This window comes from Falco naumanni, chromosome 8 (genome assembly GCF_017639655.2).
Source record: "Falco naumanni isolate bFalNau1 chromosome 8, bFalNau1.pat, whole genome shotgun sequence".
In the NCBI taxonomy this organism is placed as follows: domain Eukaryota; kingdom Metazoa; phylum Chordata; class Aves; order Falconiformes; family Falconidae; genus Falco; species Falco naumanni.
Genome location: NC_054061.1, coordinates 55,481,278 through 55,500,901, shown reverse-complemented (window position 1 = coordinate 55,500,901; position 19,624 = coordinate 55,481,278). Strand labels below are relative to the sequence as shown.

Sequence of the window (19,624 nt, the reverse complement as noted above, 5' to 3'; positions counted from 1 at the left end):
GGCCCAGAATTCATATTTTGCTTTGTGTCTTGACATTTTAAAGTTGTTCAGCTTGTAACAGGAGACGGTATGGGGAACTTGTCTTTGTTTGAGCTCTGGCTTAAAACTTTTTTACTGAGGCAGTACTAAACTTCTTAGGAGGGGGAGAGTTTGGGTAAGTGTGTGCTGCTAGACTCCAAAGTCATGTCATATGCGTTTTCCACACTCGCTGGAAGGACAGTGGTAGAATTTAAGGGTGTCATATACTCATTCTGCCTACTCTGAGGACACTTACAGTGTGAGGATCAGAGGACTGTAAGCAATTAACACAGCCATTTAGAAAAGTTGTTGCCCCTCAGCTAAATGCAGATTCAGATGGATTTGTTAAATCACCACTGAAGGTGGTTTTAAGCTAACCCACATGGTTTTGAATAGTAGGGGGCTAGCAGCATGCTGCAGCTCACCTGGGGGGCACTGACACACTGACCTGACTGCTCACAGACATCTGACCATTCCCAAATACCAGTGCTAAGCCAAGATTAGATCAGGAATGATCCAACCCACACGAGGAATGCTGGGAGATGTCAGGATTTCCTGGATTGTTATTAGTCCTTCTGAGAGAAAAGCTCTTAATTCTCGGGCTGTTGTCTTTTAAAGTGGTCTGAAATGGATTACTGTATAGCTAATAAGAACTGGAAGACTTACGCTCTGATTTAATTTACTGCTGTGACAACAGTTGGGGTTGAAAAGCGTGGAAATGGGAGCAGGACTCTACTGACAAGCCAAATACACCTTTATGAGATTGTAAACGTGGGCCCATCATAGCAGGTTTCCCTAGTGTTGTCTCAGCAAGTGCTTTACGTTCTTGCAGGTTGCAGTCAACAGTGATATAGTGAACAATGCTGATGCTTAAACTGGTGTGTCTAGATCTCAGAGACAGTACAGCCTCAAAAGGAAGAAGGGTATTCACACCTCTCACTCTCACCCACCCCCACACACACCCCGGCCCCAAGCTGTCCACAGACTTGAACAGAACTGTGCTTGCAGTGCCTCTCGGAGGTTATCTTTGCAGGGGCCAGAGACTTTGTCCGGGAGAGCTGGAGACCTTGCTTCTTTCCCTTAAATTCTGGGGTACCCAGGCCTGCTCCCATAAGCAGTATATTTTACTCATCATAAGCATACCTCACCACTGAGGCAAGCCACTTTGTGGATGCATAAATTGAGTCGGTTTTTGGAAGCTGTAGATGAGTGTCTCTTTTTGAGACCAGGAAGGTTATTTTATTTGTCCACTCATGTGCAATTGACCATATGTTGTTGTTGTCTTCAAAAGCAAATTTACCGATTGGAAATCCTTGCCTGAGATATGCTGTAGCAGATTATTTTTCTCTTCAGTAGGGTATGCTCGTTAGATAAATCTGTTTCTTCTATAAGTGTAATAGATCATTTTGGTATTCCGTTTTTCTGGGGCTAGGAATTCAGTGCTTCATGTGACATGCAGCTTTTTATCCAGATCCAGCTGTAAGGAAAAAGTGTCCTCTTTTATTTACTGTATCTTTTATATTTACTGTATCTTTCTTTTTCTTTTCCTTTTGTGATCTTTCATGGCATCACAGTGTTTGAATTGAGTAACAGCAGTCTCTCTTTGCTACCTTTCTTTTTTTTTTTCCACTATGACCTCACTTTTCTTCCCATTTTCTCCCAGTGAAATATTGTTCAGCTCTATCAGGAAGAATTTGTAATGATTCTGTTGCTTGCAGGAAATTTTCCTGTGCATACTGCAAGCATGGCATCTGTCCAAACCAACTTAATGGTGTTTATGAGAAGGTCATGTAAGCATAAGCTAAAATCTTTGTGTGCTACATCTATCAATGCTTTACTGCTCTTTCTGATCAGCAGTCTCCAAGGGACCTTGGTTATGGACCACAGTCTCTGCCTGAAATGTCAGGAGGAAAGGAAGCAGCATACAGCAAATAGAGTTAATTTCTGAGAGAGAGACTTGGTTATGTGTCTGCTGTTGAGGTACTAGTCTTACCAGCCTGTTGAAATAGTGGAGTCAGAAAGTATAACTTACAGAGCGCAGGAGCCTGCGTACTTCTTTTTGTGTCTCCTTCGATGAGGGGAGAAGCAGACACTGGCAAAACTGAAAGCAGCCACCTTCAAGCTGGTCACATGAAGCAGATGCATGCATTTTCACTTTGGATGTGGTGCTTACTCTCACGGAGTAAGTCACTGAGGTTCGGAACTGGCCGGATACAGGAGGAGACATTTATGTGGCTTACGATAAAACCATGGTTGTTTATAATAAAAATTAAAACTACACAGGTGTCTCAGAACAGATGAAGATTAACTGGCTTCAGAATTTGAGTCAGCTTCTAGTTAATGGGGGTCAGGAAGAAATTTACCTAGTGGTAAATTCTGTAACTGCTTTCTCCAAGGTTTCTTGCAGCTTTCTCCCAAGTGTCTAGCATTGCAGTTGCTTTAGATACTCAATGAGATGGATTACAGGTAACACAGGACAGCTGTGTCAGTGTGCTTTGATCTAACTTCAGATACCTGGTTTGAGGTTTTTTGAATGTTGTATGATAAGATGACCACAGTGGAGAATTTTTCTTCTTCTACTTCACTAACGTAGGGCAAGAATAAGTAGAATTTGAGCATGATTTTGCGTGAAAATTCAAAATTACTCTGATTAGTTGGTTTTAAGTACGGATTTGTCTAAAGAGGAATTAAAATTGAAAACCATGTTTGACTGGTTTGTTAATGTTTCTTCCAAGCTCTGTGGTTTACGCCCTCTCCTCCCCATGTTATCATTTATTTTACTTCTTTATGTCACAGTCCATTTCTAAGGCTGTGACATTTTTGGAACTGTTTTATAATTAAAGGAATGAATAATTCAGGTCACTGGCAATTTACGGTTTTCTCTACTCCACTGTCTGTAGTGGAGTAACTAAACGTGGAAGGGAAAAGGAATCAAAATCAGGTTTGCCTCATTCATCCAAGTAGTCCATAAAGGATAAGTATTATTTCTTGATCTGTACAGCCTTCAAAAGACTGCCAGTGTGTTTGGTGGCTGGATCAGACTCCTACTAGATCCAATTGTTTATTCAAACACAGGAACGGTACAGGTAGCCAGAGCAGGTGACGGGGACCAGCAGACTTTTCTGTTTCCATCTCTTTCTTCCCACTGTGTCAAAGACACCGCGTGCCGCCTGGAGCTGTCCTCCAGTTCCCATCTGGGAAGGAGCTGCTCAATTTCAAACGAGGCTGGAGCCACCTCCTGTTGCAGAGTTGTCCATCCTGTCAGCAGCAGGACAGCCATCGCAGACAGCAGGGCTGCCAGCCCACACCAGAAACACTGAGAAGAGGATGTTTGCTTGCACATCTTTAGGTCACGTTAGATTACAAAGGCCATCATTGTAGCACTGTTTGCTTCTTCCTTCCTTCCCTATTTTTCTCCAAATTTCTAATGTGTAACAAAGGAACAGTTTTCTACATGATGCTTAGTTTTGGTAAGCGATAAGCCTAACACAGCCAGCCACAGGGAAACATAGTGAGGTACATGAACATGGTGTCTGATCAGAAGCATGTGAGCAGTGTTGCTGAAGGGAGTAGGGATATTTACATGTTTCATTTTAGACTTGCATTTAATTACCTTGCTAATCAGGGCTAAGTTCCCAAGCAAAAGTGATGCATCATCTCAAAGGATAACATGATTGTTCCGTGGGTAATGTAAAATTATTTCTCTCTTTATGCTTCACTTTAAGATAAGCCATGCTAAGTGGAATGAACTATTATAGTCAAAAATAAAATAGCTGAGTGATAGCTATGTTGAAATGTACTAATGCTATTTGGAAGAGATTTGGGATTACAGTTCTGTTTCTTTCTTATGGTGGTTTATACACATTTCGTTCCAAGCAATTTTGGCAAAACCTGATAGAAGATTCTTGAGTTCTTTAATTCTTGGATAGCCAAACCACTTGTATGCAGTGACTCCTTGAATTTATTAGCTAACACTATTGAAGAGAAGTCTGGTTTAATGTACTCAGGCAGTGAAAAGTAACAAAGACAATGTAAATCAACTGAAATCATCAGATTTCGTAAAATCAGCTTAAAAAGTTAACTGTCAACAACCAGCTAATACTTGTATGTGTGAACACATACGAGCATGGTAACTTGTATCTTACATGTATACATATAACCTTTTCTATTCAAAAAGAAAAAATATTATATGAACTTTCCTTGTACTAACACTAAAGACATCACTGGAAAAGCAGCGCTGCTGAGCTGAGCCCTGATATAAGTAGTGGTAAATTTGTTAACTTCAAAGGAGAGCTGTGATATGTAACATGCCCTGTGACTAGCAAAATTTACCAGCATGTGGTTCTGGTTTCACATATCTGTAATGCCATTGATTTAAAAAGGTTACAAGGATGTGAATTTGGATTTACGTACTGATGAATCAGCCAGCTTCATCATCGTTATGTATTTATTTATCCTGTGTCAATGACAGTTGCTTTTGACTTTTACCAAATGAAACTAAGCTATACATGTGGTTTCTGTATTTTGTTTTCCTGCCTAAATAGACACTGGGGGGTTGTGTCTCTTTTTCTCGGTCCAAAACATTTAGGATAGGGTATTTTTTTATTGAGGGGGAGAAATACGAAGATAGTCATCTACGAAGATGGAACATGAGATGCCAGGTCAGCCCCCAGTGCTCCTGTTCCTTGCTCCGTTCTCTGGCCGCATGCAGGCATTTTGTATTTTTTTCTGCTGGTTGAAGGATTTACAGATTGTGGCTCTAAAAGTGCCACTGTACCACATCCCTGTACCTGTTGCTTAGGTTTCTCGCTCTGCAGCCCTGTTGTAAGGTATGTGTGAGGCACCTTGGAGCGTAGGCAACATGTAGTACTGCCTCCTTTAATTGTGGGAAAGTATGTCTAATGGTATAAACCAATGGAGATTCACTGACCTCAGTGGTTCGATCCTGTTTCCTACCAGTTAACATGTATTTCCTAACTTGGAGCAGGGGCACAGTCAGACCCAGTGGAAGATTTTGAATTAGTCTGGAGGTTGCTGCAGCCACATGCTTCACCTGGAATAAAATTAAAAAAAAAAAAAAAAAGCTGTTGGTGAGGTTGCAGGTTTACCTCAGGAAAGAAACTTTGCAGGAGGTCAGTAAAGAAGTAGAGGGAGGATAACTTTGGACTCTGGAATGATTATCACCCCAAATCAGGGGTTTTCTGTCCCTCTCCACCCCTTTTACAGTGAAACTTTGGAGTGATTACATTGATTTTTTTCTCATTCATTTGCTCTTGTCCCTTAGGTGAAAAGCTCATGAGATTTGGCTATCCAGATATTCCCTTTGATATGAACCTGTCCTATGAGAAGGAGGCTGAGCTGATGCAGTCTCACATGATGGACCAAGCCATCAACAATGCAATCACCTACCTTGGAGCTGAGGCACTTCACCCCCTGATGCAGCACACACCAAGCACAATTGCAGAGGTGGCCCCCGTCATCAGCTCAGCTTACGCTCAGGTCTATCATCCTAACAGGATAGAAAGGCCCATTAGTAGGGAAACAGCTGACAGTCATGAGAACAACATGGATGGCCCGATCTCCCTCATCAGACCAAAGAGTCGAACCCAGGATAGAGAGGGCTCCCCCAGCAATAGCTGCCTGGATTCTACTGACTCAGAGAGCAGCCACGAAGACCGCCAGTCCTACCAAGGAAACTCTGCCTTAAATCCCAAGAGAAAGCCAAGCCCAGCTTATATGAAGGAGGACGTCAAGGCTTTGGATGCCACAAAAGCTTCTAAGGGCTCTTTAAAGGATATCTACAAGGTCATCAACGGAGAAGGGGAGCAGATTAGGGCTTTCAAGTGCGAGCACTGTCGTGTCCTTTTCCTGGACCATGTCATGTACACCATCCACATGGGCTGCCATGGCTACCGGGACCCGCTAGAGTGCAACATCTGTGGCTACCGAAGCCAGGACCGCTATGAGTTCTCGTCGCACATAGTCCGAGGGGAGCACACATTCCACTAGGCCTTCTCATCCAAAGGGGACTCGTATGAAGTAGAACTGCACATGAAGAAATACTGCACTTACAATCCCACTTTTCCTCAGACATTGAGATGCCTATTTTGTTGTTGTTGCTGTTGTTGTTGTTGCTGTTGTTTAATTATTATTATTAACCTTATTTTTTGTGGACCCAACCTCATTTGCTCTGCCCAGCTTAATGGAAAGAAGGAAGGGAAGGGATAAAAGAGGGGTTTGTGACCTGCCTCGCTTTCTGTGGGAATTGAAAGGCAGTCCATTTCTGTCTCAGTCGGCTGTACGTCGTGTCCTGTCTTGGGATATCACTCAACCCTGCTAGGTGCTTTAAAGTCCCGATGAGATGCCACTCATTTATGATTTCAGACAAATAGGTAGAAACATTTCAGAGGAGAGCCCTTTTCAAATGTGTAGATAGGGTGCTGGGTTTTGGTGGCTGGAGGAAAGAGGGAGGGAACTTTATTCTGCAGAATGAACAATTCTGTTTAAATCAAAACTGTTAGGGATTTAGGAGCACGAATCAAAGTCCATATTCCTTTCAAAATTACTTTCTAGGGTGAGCTGTTTTCCTGGGTTCAGTGTGTATTGCCCCTCTAGAATGTAAATAAAATAAAATCTAAAAAAAGAAGTATATGTCTTAACACTGTACCACGTTACAGCAGTTTAGTTTCATAAGTCTGAGGGCCTTCTGTGGTAAGTCTAAAGCTTTGTATTTTTATTTTCCTTAACTTACGAAGCACCTTTTTTAGAACTGTTGATTTGCTGTTACTCCATGCCTATGTGTTGACTCACTGGCTTCTTAGAGATCCTTGGGAGCCTTACTTATTTAGTTGCACCCCATGTTTTAAGAGATAGCATTTAGAAATAACATTTAAACTTGCTTCTAGGACAGTAAGTGGTCTAGGAGTGGGTGAGAGAGTCTGTAGTTTACTCAAGAGGTTCTGCTGCTCTTCTGAAATAATTTTGTTATAAAATTATGGATTTTAAAAGGACAAAAGTACTAGTAACAAAGTGTTCTTTAAATATAGGTATATATAGGTAAATAATTATATAAATACTTTCTCATTCTATTGTCACAGTGTTAACCTCTTGGCAACAGCCTAAACTAAGACTTGCAGATGGGAAAACGCTAGGAGCCAGATCCTTGGCCAGCATTAATCCTCTTAGCGCCATTGAATTTAATGGAACTACCCCAACTTCAGCTACATCAGGATCCGAGCCTTGACCGTTTTTTCTCTTGTTGACATCTTATTTGCTAATCTGCTGAACTGATGACTTCCTTTTGGGTTTAAGTCATTGATTCTGCTTTTAATTTAGGGGTAGAAGTGTTTGCAGGTTTTGCTGGGTAGCCTTTTCTTTTGGAGAGCACAGAAGCCCTGCAAACCAACAGGTTGCATATGACATTGCTTGCTTCTTCAGAAAGTCATACATGGAGATGCAGGTGCTGTGCTTTGATTTGGATTTGCAGATTCCATTTTTTTTTCCTAATTTATTCATTTCACTGTGGGGAAAACATGGAGAAACAAACTCCAGAGCAAGTCCTTGAACTACAGAGGGGACAAGAAAAAAACCCCACCAATCTGTTTTGTTTCCTTTCTTTCTCTCCCAGTGAATAACAAAACCAGCAACCACCCAGCAAGTCGCAGGTTGCATCAGTAAAAACTGGGCTTAAACCTACGTGACAGATTGCCATTGAAACCCAACTGTTTGTACCAATCACAATTGAAATGTTGTTGTTTGGCAACAAGAGCACAGCTTGAGAATGGGAAGATCTGCATGGGTTTAACCCCCTCCATGCACACGGTCTCCATGCGCTTGATGAGACCTTTTCCAAAGTATAAAGTTACTAAAGTATAAAAGAGAGAGCAAGATCAGGCCATAATGAATTCCCATCTGCTCACTTCAATCTGCGTACTCGGTGCATATGCCAGTTTGCTGTTCGTTTTGAGGGTACTGGGTTGTTTTTTTTTTTTCTCTTCCTAGACCTGGAGCATTTGAAAGTAGGAGCTGAGTGGTATTGATTGAAATCTTTTTACAGTGACACTCTTGGCAGCTAGAACCTGTGTTTAGAAAGGATACAGTAGATCATGGCCAGATTACCTGATGACTGCTTCCCAGCACTGAAATGCTATTAAGTAGGAGCTGGTAAAGTCTTGCAGTAGCCTATTAATTATAGTACAATATGGAGAGAAATGTCATCTTGTGTAATATGAGAGCTATCAAGGCTGGGAATATACGGGCTTTGGAGAGACAGATTTAAAGACCTATTCCCAACATTGTTCTTAATGTCGTTGCGTTGCTCCCCCTCCTCCTTTCTTCATCCTAATGTAGGGGAAACTCAGGCAAATGAACCACTGCCGTCCTCCAGACCATTCTCATTTTCTTGTGCTTGGTGCAATCAAAGAAGTTCGTGCAGGACAAAAGCAGAGAGATGCTGGAGGGCATCACTTTTTTTTCCGTAACGTCTGATTCTCTGTGGCTATGAAGGTTGGCTTAGGAGGCAGTTGGCCATGTTCTGCATTGGGATGTGCTTGGAAATTCAGAAAAGGGGGGTTGCTTTTATAGCATGCCACCAAAAAAAAAAAAAAAAAGTAAGTGGAAAAATGGTTGTGATTTTTGCTGAGGCAGGAAGGATCTTTCAAGAACAGTGCGCAAAGGGAAAGATGCTGGGCCTGAAGGTCACCAGGCTTGCAAGGGCCTCCAGAAGGACAAGTGCCTGAGCCAGAGAAAAAGGTTGCCGGCAATCCCTTTCAGTCTGTGGGGAGCAACACTGTTCTTTTCTCTGTGGTCAGTGGAGAGAACACGGGCTATGGTTTCTTGAATAGTTGCCCTAGGTAAAAAGTGTAAAAAATTTCTGCCTGTGTTTGGGAAAGCACTGGAATGTGGGAAAGGCAGAGACTGTCTTGCGTATCCGCAAATAAGTTGTCTGCAATTATATCTGCGTTTTGTTAGTGTGCACTTTCATTCATAGATATGATATTCTGTGGATGTTTAAAAGATCGGATGGGGAGGCTCAGTGGTTTTGTAGCTGGCTTCGGTTAAGCTTCTTGTTCCAATGGTAGCATGTGAGATCTGTGTGTGAGTACTGCCTTTTCCTGGGATCACAGGCACAGAGAACTGGGGAGGCAGTGGGGAAACACGCTGGCTTAGTTATCTTCCAAAAATCGCATTTTTTTGAGAGCAAGAAGCTAAGGAGTTACTTTAATTTTTATTATCGATGTCCTTTTCTGAACAATCACTGCAGTTTTTCATCCTGGAGCTAGGGAAGGTAAAAAGATTAAATTCTGGTTAAAATTTTGAACAGTTTTGGACTAGCATATATTTTAGTATTCACTTTCTACTGAAAATTATTGGAGGGTTTTATATAGAGTAGTTTGCCCCTACAGGGAAGTGTGCAAAATGGGGCCTCAAGAGATATTTTTTTTTGTTGTTGTTGTTGTTGCTTGCTCTCTGCTGATTTCTAAGAAAAGCCCTTCAGTTTTGTTGAGTTCGTTAGTCATTCACAGTGTACTAGGAATTTCAGTAGATAATCCTTGGCCTGCAGATCCATTTGTTCTAAGTATTTGGTGTAGGAAATTGAACCTGGCTGATTTTTATTGGACTCTCTTGAAATTCTTGGAATCAGGTTTCCAGTTAAAAACATGCATTTGCAAATTTAGAATTGGCTTCCTGTGAACATTCCCCATTTTCATTAAAAAAAAGAAAAGCAATTTCTGCACACATCCCTGCCAGTAAACCTTTTTTCTTCTTTTTACATCAAATAGCAAGATTCTGACTCAATTTAGAGTATTACAGGCCTATTAATTGAAATAGGAGTGTGACTGCTTATTCTCTTGGTATGATCCATATTCTTGGAGCAAAGGGCATTATCTATATATCTGCTGTTATGGCCAATGAATTTTACAGCCACCTCTCTTTGCAATCAGTTAGGAGCGCACATCAAAATATATAGCATTTTTCAGGAAAGCCAGCTCTTTACTCAGTAACTTATGGGATTAAAACAATTTTATTCTCCTTAAAAAGTGCTTCCATCTATGATGTGATGTGAAAGGTGTCTAGGCATTAACCTCTCTTGGTCTGTATTAGGGAGAAAGAATCTAAATTTGTTAATTGGGCTGATTTTTTTGATGGTAGTAGTTTCTACTGTGTGAGGACACAGCTTGCAAAATAGCCATGTGGAACTAAAGTATATTTTACTACAAGGTGAAGAAATTCTCGATTTTGAGAGTTTCCAAATTTCTTTCTGTTTACAAGGGCATTCCTAAATCGGGGCTGTCAGGCAAAAGCAGAGGCGAGGAAATAAACCATACCTTTCCAAACTGGCCTTTAATAGGACATTATTACTGTTGTCTAGGTCCTGAGCTAGCTTTTTCGTGTTTGAAAGAAGCCAGACAACAGACACTGCTTCCTCCGGAAAGAAACTTTGGAGATAATTTAGGGAAAGGTGCTTATTTCAGCCACGGACAGGAGCTGCAGCAATACAGTTCCTTAGCTAGGTAATATTCCTGCCCTTAACTCTCGATGTGCGTTACGACATAATGAAGAGGGAGAAGGGAGGCTGCACTGATACTGGAGTCGCCCAAACTCAGTGTGGGATTTGAGGAAAAGTGTGATGAAATTGGCTTTGACGCTACAAAGTTGCATCTTAGCTTGGCTTAGTATCATTTAAAAACAAGAATGGATGGTGATAATGGCCTGTGGTCTAGGGCAGCTGGAGATTCTGAGAAAGTATATTTATATATATGGTATCGTATAATTAGATATATGCTTTATTGTTTATGTGCCTTTTTCAAATGCATTTTGGAAGTTTGTGATGTCGTTCATGATATCCTCCCATACCCTTTCAGAATGCACGACAAAACACAACCCAAAGCAAACATCCCCTCTCCTATGGCGCAGTGAGTGATCCCTCTCCCCTTCCGCACCCCCTTGGCAGCTCGACCCGGAGAGAGGACCATCCTAGTAATTTGCTGTGAGATTTCCTGGAGTCAGCTGGCTTTTAGGAGTGGGAAGGGCTGAAAATTACCCTAGCGGAGTGCATTCCGGCAGCCCAGCCAGAGCTGGTCTCGGAGCTGGTCCCAACCAACACGGCGTCGCCAGCGCAGTGCCGAGACTCACTGCAAAAGCCCCCAGCTGCACAGCGCCCTGTGGGGTGCCAGGACAGGGGGCTCCTGCCTGCTGCCCCTCCAGAGCTTTAACTCAGACCTGCTTGAAAATGGACTTAGCTGTGCTTTTAAGTTCCGATTTAGGAGCAGCAGCAGACTTTAAAGCATCTGCCGCTTGCTTCAACTCAGAAAAAGAAATCCAGCAAGAACAAAAGTCCTTTGGAAATGGTTTGCAAGTTTGACCGTCGTGCTGCTGCCACCTTAACAATTGACAGAGAGATGAGAGAGGCCCATCTGTGGAAGATGTTATGGGGGCTTACTAGCTGGAACACTTTGGTGAAAAGCGCAGTGTTTGCTTCGGTACTTTCCTGGCAGGTTGGTGACCTAGTTTCAGATCTAGTTATTTACCCTGTGCGGGTGCAGCACCTCAGCGTGCAGCGTGTGCACGGCATCACGCCTGCCGGCAGGGCATGTCACCATGCCAGCATGCCACCCGGCAGACCCCGAGCCCGTGGCAGCCTGGCACCGGCTCCTCAGCACCTCTCTGGCAGGCTCCGGGCCCGCGGCAGTCACAGAGAGTGCGTGGGATGAGGAATTAGGTAGGGAAGGGGCAGAATGTGTTTTGTAGTAAATGTGTTCCCTTTTATCCCATGAAGGGTTGTCCCGAAGTATGGGCCCAGGACATGATCACCAGTTTCTAATGTAGCCTCCTACGGCCGTGCCTGGAAGGGTGTGATTTGTGTCCTCCTCTGCTGAGGCTCTGAAGTGAATAGAGGACAGTCAGGAGCGGGTGGTGTGCCGATGTTTTGCCGTGCTTCACGCTTAACAGGCCAAGGTAACAATAAAACCGGTACCTGATTTAAATCACCTGGCTTTTCAGTTGATCACACAGACAAGCGTTCCCGGTTCCTGTTCGCTTCCAGCCTTTGGAAAGGTGGTTATGGGTAGGTCCATGTGTGTCCTCATTCAGGAGCGTAATCGCCCGTGCTCTCTCCTTCTGTAAAAGCTCTTCCTTTACGTACCAGTCTTGGGACCTAATCAGTCAGTGGACAGAAATAACCATTTCAAGAAAGACTTGCATTGCTTTATTATCTACATAATATTGCTCATATTATTTACAGTTCAAAAAAAGAATGAATACTGTGATGTATTTACTGGCAGCATGGGAAGTATTTTAACAGAGTGAATGACAATGAAATTAATCAGTGTGTGTCTCGCGAGGGGCTCGTATAGATGTGTACCCTGTATGGAGAAAGGGAGCAACTTGACCCAGAGCTGGGGCTGATGCTCCCTTCCTGCAGCAGGTATTGATTTAGGCGACTGCACTGCAGCCCAGGAAAACGTTTGAGCACGATTAGCCTCCTGCCATCCCTTCGATTAGATCTGGAATGCACAGGAGCTTTGCAGTTAACCGTGTGCTTAATAATTACCGTTATGTGTGAGATGAGGGCCCAATTTGCTAATTGGCACAGCGCAGCAGCCCTGGCTAGGTCTCGGTTGTCAGCCCTCGGTGGCGGGGCCCGGTGGTGAAGACACCTTCCCTTATATTTGTGTAGTAGCCTTAATCCCTCGCACTCGGCGGTACGCGAGTACCGGCAGCCTCTGGTCTGTATTCTCAATTACGGATAAAATACGGATGCCTCCGGCAAAGCATGGTGGAGAGTGTGACTCTGTTATTGGCACAACGAGGCCAGTTTGCAGTAAATTGGGCCATTTAGTTTTACCTCAAGTGACATCAAATAAGAAAAGCTTCTTGAAGGGGTAGAGGTCACTGAATCCCCTACTATGCACTTACTGGGATTTGACATTGCTTACTGGAAATGGATGTTCTTCGTTCCTGAACACACTGTAACAAGGGAAGGACTTTTTGGTTATTTTTGTAGTCGTTCAGATTCTGAAACTGTGATCAATTATTTGACGAATTGTCAAGTGTCCTCAGAGCTTGAACACGTTCAGTTCCTCTGCCATGTAGCAGTCTCCTCTGGCTTTCCGTGGTTCTCTTTCTCTCACCCCCTTTTCCTCCTCTGAGCTTTAAGTCTGGGCCTGCTCTTATCTCTTGTAGCTTTGGGCTGTCTAGGGGTTTTGGGGTTTGTTTTGGGGGTTTTTTGTTCATTGGCTGTACAGTCTGTTTACATATTTTTGTACTCAAGTGTAGTTTTATATTAAAAACAGGAAAAAGAAAAAAAGATAGTTGATTTGAGAAAAAAAAAATTAAGGTACGTGCTCTTCATAACACTGTAAAGATCTAGGGTACCTTCCGAGATGACTCCACAGTGATGTAATTATAATACTGTATATTTGCCTTCCTTTTTAGTTGGTTTTATTTTCTGGTTGTATTTTTTTTTCCTAAAATGTATATCTTTTTATGAGAAACTGGAAACTTTTAATGCAAATGTTTAGAAAGATTTAAAATTGTAAATTAAAAAAAGTCATATAATTTTTTTTTTTCCTCTTGGAAGAAAATGCTTTAAAAAAAAGTTTTACTACTGTTGTATTCCAGGGTGGGGGTTACCAACCCCAGATTTGCTTCTAATGCTTCATTCTTGGATCCTGCTTTCTAAACATGCTCATTGCAGACATGGATGATTTGCTTATCTTACTTTTTTAAAAAAAAAAACAATGAAACACCAACAAAGCCACCTTTTTGGGTTATTTTTCTGTTCAAGTGCAATACTTTCCCTGACATCGTGTTAATGTACAGTAGTTTCTTTTTTTCTTTCCTCAGTCCACACAAGTCAGTGAAACAAAATGCTCTGTCTTAAATACATTCAAAGATAATGTTCAAGTAAATTAAAATTTTGATTGACAAAAGGTGAGAAACTGTAAATTAAGGCTAAAGCCCATACCTTAACTCCAACTTTTATTTGACATTGAAACACATCCCTTGTATGAATTAAGGACATACCTGTTCTTGCTTCTTCCTTCCTTCCTTTTCTTTTCTAATTGCAGCTTTCTCTTCAAGAAAAGCACTTAATATTGATGTTTATTAAAAATAACAAAAAAAAATATATAAAAAGATCTTCTGGTCTAATCCAAAACCCACTCAGTGGAGACTCTTGTTGGCTTTGATGGTGGATTTTGGATTAGGCCTAATCTCTTAGCTAGGGCAAAACTGCCATTTACTCTAATGGGAGAGATTTGCCTATGTAAGAATTACAGGACTCGTGTCCTTTATCTACCTGAGAGACCAGAAAAGCTTCTTTAGAGTTGTCCTTGTCTTATATAAGTTTAGATGGGACTTGTTTTACATATCATACATATTTATATATAGTGTATTTTTAATGCCTTCCTCCCCCGTAGACTGAAGCCGGTGTTCTGTAAATATGTATTTAGGTACGTAATAAAAAATAAAAAAAATCCCGTTGAGATTTCTTTGAAAGGCAGTTACTGCGCATGCACAGTAGCCACTTTTGTCTTTTAAATTTGTATTTAAGACATTTCTTTTTAATAATAACAAAGGTGAGGAGACTGTATCTCATTCTGATTGATTGCCAAAATTATTTCCCAGACTCTTGTGTTCGAGTTCAAGAAGAAAAATGCATTCAATGGGTGACCGTCACGGTTGCCCACTGGTTCACACTCCTTGGGCCAAATTCTGGTAACCTCACGTAGGTTGTTCAGGTCCTCCCACACGCAGGGACCGCGCTGAAGCGGTGGGATCATAGCAAAGCACGCACGGTTTTGTGAGCGTAATTTCAGGCTGTGCGGTCTGACCCATTTGTCACGGCATCTCCCCTGACTCATAGGGAGTTGCATCCTGCCCACTTTAGTGCTGTTTTCCTGAAGAAGGCCGGGTGAGTGATCTGGCAAATGACCACTTTTCTCCCAGGTTACAATTTTTTGGTTCTGTCACAAATGTTCTGAGCTCAAATTGAGGAATCTTTTAAATTAAGAGTTTATTCCAGAAGCCTGTGAAGACACTGGGAATCGTCCCATTGCTTTACGTGGCCATTGGAACATGCTCTTATAAAAAGGAGTTCAGAAACGGTCACTGTGGCAGTGGTGCATGTAAGCAGCCCTAATGTAAACCTGTATCCCCCTGCTAAAAAACTTTTTGCCGCTATAGACTGAACTATGGGACTTGTTTGGTTTTGTTTTGTTTTGTTGTTTTTGTTTTGTTTTTTTTTTCTTCTTAGTATACATGCATACACATGGTTCCACATCTGTATGTGTGTACTCTGTACCTGTGTGAGTGTTGTACAACCATGTGAGAGTGTGAGTCTGTATGTGTGTATAAATAAAAGAAGCTGCAGAAACTTTGTAATACTTTGTGAAAAGGATTATATTATAAAGGTTTGTACTGTCTTGAGTGCACAGCTACTGGAATAAATGTAGGGAATCTCAGGAACAAGCATATAATTTGTCCAAGAATTATTTCTTCTCAGAAGTGTAAGTGCAGTTTTTAATTCTGTATATTATTTAATATTTTACCAATAAAAATAAACTTCTGACATGAAAGGGTTTTCCATTCAAGCTTTCTGGAAACATTGATGTATGTATACACTTTTCTTCCTTGCAGCAGTAAACACATGTGGTGATTTGGCATCTCAAAGGAATCTCATTTCTACCTGACAACAAACCCTACTAATTAACTAGAGAGACTGAATGTGTTATGAGTTGGGGTTATGAATATGGCAAATTGGGTGCAGATCCAATTTTAATATTCTTTGAAGCTAATGACTTTCTTATCATCAGCTTCAGCGTGAGCTAGAAAAGTATTTCCCCTAATATACTACTATGTAAACTGGTGGCATCGGTCACCTGCCACTTGGTCTGCCGTGTTTTTGCAATGAGCTGATGGCCCAAGGTCCAACTTTTTCTGGAAAACACTCAGAGCGCATAAACAATGAACATAAGCAATGAATTTGAACCCTTCCCTCAGCATGGGTTTTTGGCTGAGTTCCCCTCTGTCGTACCCAGAGGTGACCGTCCCAGCAGGGATTTTTGGGGTAGTTCACGTTGCCTAACTTGTTCGTTCTTTTGTAACGCAGCTATCTATCTGGTAGCATTCACAGTGCAAACTCTTCAGAATAAAAGGAAGATCTCATGAAGCTTCGTAAGTTGTTTGTGGTTTGTTTTAGGAATCTCTTGTAAATTCTTGGTTAAAGATTAACCAGCCTCTCCCCATAATAAAATTGTTCATCATTGACATGAGAATGGAAACTTCTTAAGATATCATCTGAATAAAACTTAATCTTCATTTGTCATGTTTGATACATTGTCTCTGAGGAATGCTTCTGCCCGATGAGAAGAATTCCCCCAGTTTTCTTCCATTGAGGATTGCCAGACTACTGGTTTTTCTTCAGAAAGACCCAAGATTCAGCCGATGCAACAGTCCGAATATTTGATGCATGGAGAAATCACGTTGTGCCATTGTAAGAGAGAAATCACTGGCTTGACTGACTCAAGGTCCTGTCCCAAAACTTACTGGAGATGGTGATGATCTTTGACTTCAGGTAAGGGTCTGAGAAGACGAGGGGAGAGCTCATAGGCAGAAACTAAAGGACTGATAGCCATTAAGGCTGCTGAGTCATTTGCAGGAGTGAGATTCTGCGCGTGGCCTCAAGAAAGTCTTAGAAATCTCCTGGCTGTGAATCAGGGCCAGCACGTTGTTTGTGCTTGTTTAAGTGTTGGGGTGAGTCTCTCACCATGGTGTGCCATCGCCTTTTTCTCTAGATCACCTTGTCTGCAGCTGCAAGCAAAGGGCAAGTTGACCTGGCCCATTCAACTCTATCTAGGCAACAGGGAATCATGTCTAATCCTTCCCCTGCATCACTTCTGCTGGGGATCTCTTACTCTGTTGAAAACAGCCTTTTCCTACTTCATTGCAACAGAGGCTTAAAAATCACCCCAGTGGCCAGTGTCTGTATATGCTGTGATCATCGAGTCCCGATTTGGTCTGTGAGAGGCGACTGGCTTCAAAATATTTCGTCATTTTCTCTGGATCAAATGATGTAATCGCAGCGAGTCTTTTAAACGGCAGCATCACCCTTCACGTTGATCGACTGGATCAGTCTAGTAGCCAGGTAAGCGGCGTGTTTCTGACCTGCCTGGCCAGCACCTTGGCATTAAGCTGAAATTCCCCTTGTCACCCCCAGGCAGTGACAGCACAAGTGGATTTCGAGCAGTGCCTTCTGACAAGCGCCTTCTGCCACTTTACCAAGACCAATATAATTTTCCCAGTTAATAAAGATTAAGTGTTGGTTCCTGGCTTTTGCTTCTGTAGCACTAATATTTCTATTTTTATGCAGTACTTTCAAGAAATTACTAAAGCTTCATCTGAGGATGAATTTGTGTTTTTAAAAGGTGATGAATCAAAGTACGTTTTTCTCCCTCTCTGTGCTTGACTGTCAGATCCCAGCCCTCCAATAAATCATTTCCCCCCAAGACACCGCAGAATATTTAACAGAACCGTGTTAATGGGAGGCAACGGTAGGCCCTCAAAATCGCATTATGAAACTCACAATAATCAAGGGAGTAAAAATACATTTTGCTTGGATTGCAGTTTGAACATGCTCGGGTTTGGGGTTTTTTTTTCTTCTTTTGAGTCAATCCTAATGTAGTTAGTCCTCAGTAAACCCAGCTTTACCCTCCTGCCCTTCAGTGCTTATTTTTGTCTCTTAGTGCATCGTATAAGCATGTCATAATTTCCAGCATGCAATTATCAGTGTTTTTTGTTGTTTTTTTTTTTTTTCACAGCAGAGTACCTTAGGAGCCACAATGACTTCTGGATTCAATGAAACATGAGTTGAAAGGATTACTGTGTAAGTACTGGGGTTGCTTAAAATGTAAGACTAAGAATGAAAGCTCTTTTCAAAGGAATATGCTTGTGAAATAGCCTCTGTGTGTCCTATTAATTCCTGGTACAGAGATTAGGGATGGAGTTCCAGAATACGACGTTTCCCAGGGATTTCTGTCAGTGCAGAAACCGAGCCCTTCTAATGAGACTATATAAATACTCAATATTATCTCATTATTTTTCATTAATCCGCACACACCAGCCCGCCTCCACATGCTGTAATTCCATGTTACCACCCATGTTCACATTAAAATAGGAACAGATTATTCAAGACTCCCACACAAATCGTGAACCTCTATCCCTTCTGAGCTGTCACCGGCCATCCCTGGGACGGAGGAACCTCTCCCCTAGGCAAGAAGTCTTTAACCCTGGCAACCTGGCCCTTCAGAGCTAAATGCCTATTTTTATTCCTGGCAAATGCTCCTGTGGCATCCAGTGTCTGAGCCCAGATGAAACTACCCTGTCAAAACTGATTTTTAACAGAAAATTGCTTTTCAATGAACACATTCTCTATGGAAAGTGTCTGCTTTTCATAGATCTGGGAGGATTTGGGGATTTTTTTTTTTCCCCTCAATAAGAGAGCCTGAAACTCTAAACCCTCTGAAGGTTTCTGGGTTATTTTGTTTGGTTTCAAGAGGAAATACTTCCCTGCCCTCAACTCCTGATTTCATATCAGTTCAGATAATGTCAAGACACTATTTGCTGCTCTTTCCCATTATTTTTGTTACTTTTCCTGTTTCAGGCTGCCTGCATGTAGTTTATAGGGTGTGGTGAGGAATGTAAATTATTATTTTCATGTAGGTGTGGTAGCTATTCAGTTGTAAATCCTGTTTTCAATCCTTCTGACTACTTTATTTGTGATCTGTAATATTGATCTGTCTTCAGGGCAGAGAACGCTGCAATCTATCAGGAGCGGGGACTTTTATTCCTTGCTAAAATAAAGCATTCAAAGCACTCCCAGAAATCTCCGAGAAGGAAAAAAGAAAAAAATCTTGCTTGAAGCCTTTCTCTCTCTCTCTTTTTTTTTTTTTTTCCTTCTCCCTCTTTGAAATAAGTAGAGGAATTTGTTTCTGCGGTTGATTTGGTTTTATCGGTTAGTTGCAAAATCTGACCAGCCTCCCTTTTCAAATTCATCTCCCGTGATAGCCTGCCACCGGCTGTCTCGATAACTGACTTTAAAAAAACAAGTGTAAAGGTTTGCCTCTGAATGTGATTCATGACAGTGAAGAAACAGGACTAATCTACAAAAGGGAGCTCTGCAGTTGCTTTTGGACTCGAGTAGAGTTGTCCAGCTGTTTCCCGTTCCACGTGAGCTGTAGCAGACGTGCCTGAAGCGCAGTTGTATTTCCACCCAAGCCGTGAAGGGGCATCTTGGCAGCCCGCTGGCAGCAGTGCCACGGATGCTCTGGCTCTCCCAAACCCCTTTCTGGACCAGTCCCACCCCAGGAAGGGTGAGCTGCTGCCGAAGGCAGGAGGGGATGCATCACCTGTAGGAGCAGACCCTTAGCTGCCACAAATCTACGTGGCCTGAGCAGCCTTACCGGAGCTAAGCTGATTGACCCTGTGTCTCTGCAAGGTGTGAGTGCTCCTCTGAGCTCCCTGGCTTGGTGTGTCTGCTCTTAGCTGTCAGCGAGGCATATTCTCCCCTGCGTGTCCCTTCTGGTGACAGCCATTGCAGCCACCA

At 42.2% G+C, this 19,624-nt stretch overlaps 1 protein-coding gene across 7 annotated transcripts in view; it reads left to right on the top strand.

The window, feature by feature from the left end:
• Positions 1-15,599, top strand: part of IKZF2 (IKAROS family zinc finger 2) — a 120,971-nt gene extending 105,372 nt beyond the window's left edge. For all 7 annotated transcript variants that reach the window (XM_040604334.1, XM_040604331.1, XM_040604333.1 and 4 more), the window contains one exon: positions 5,303-15,599. In XM_040604334.1, coding sequence (XP_040460268.1) covers positions 5,303-6,027 — 725 coding nt within the window. In that variant the 3' untranslated portion in view covers positions 6,028-15,599. The remainder of the gene's footprint in view (positions 1-5,302) is intronic.
• The last annotated feature ends 4,025 nt before the right edge of the window (positions 15,600-19,624 follow it).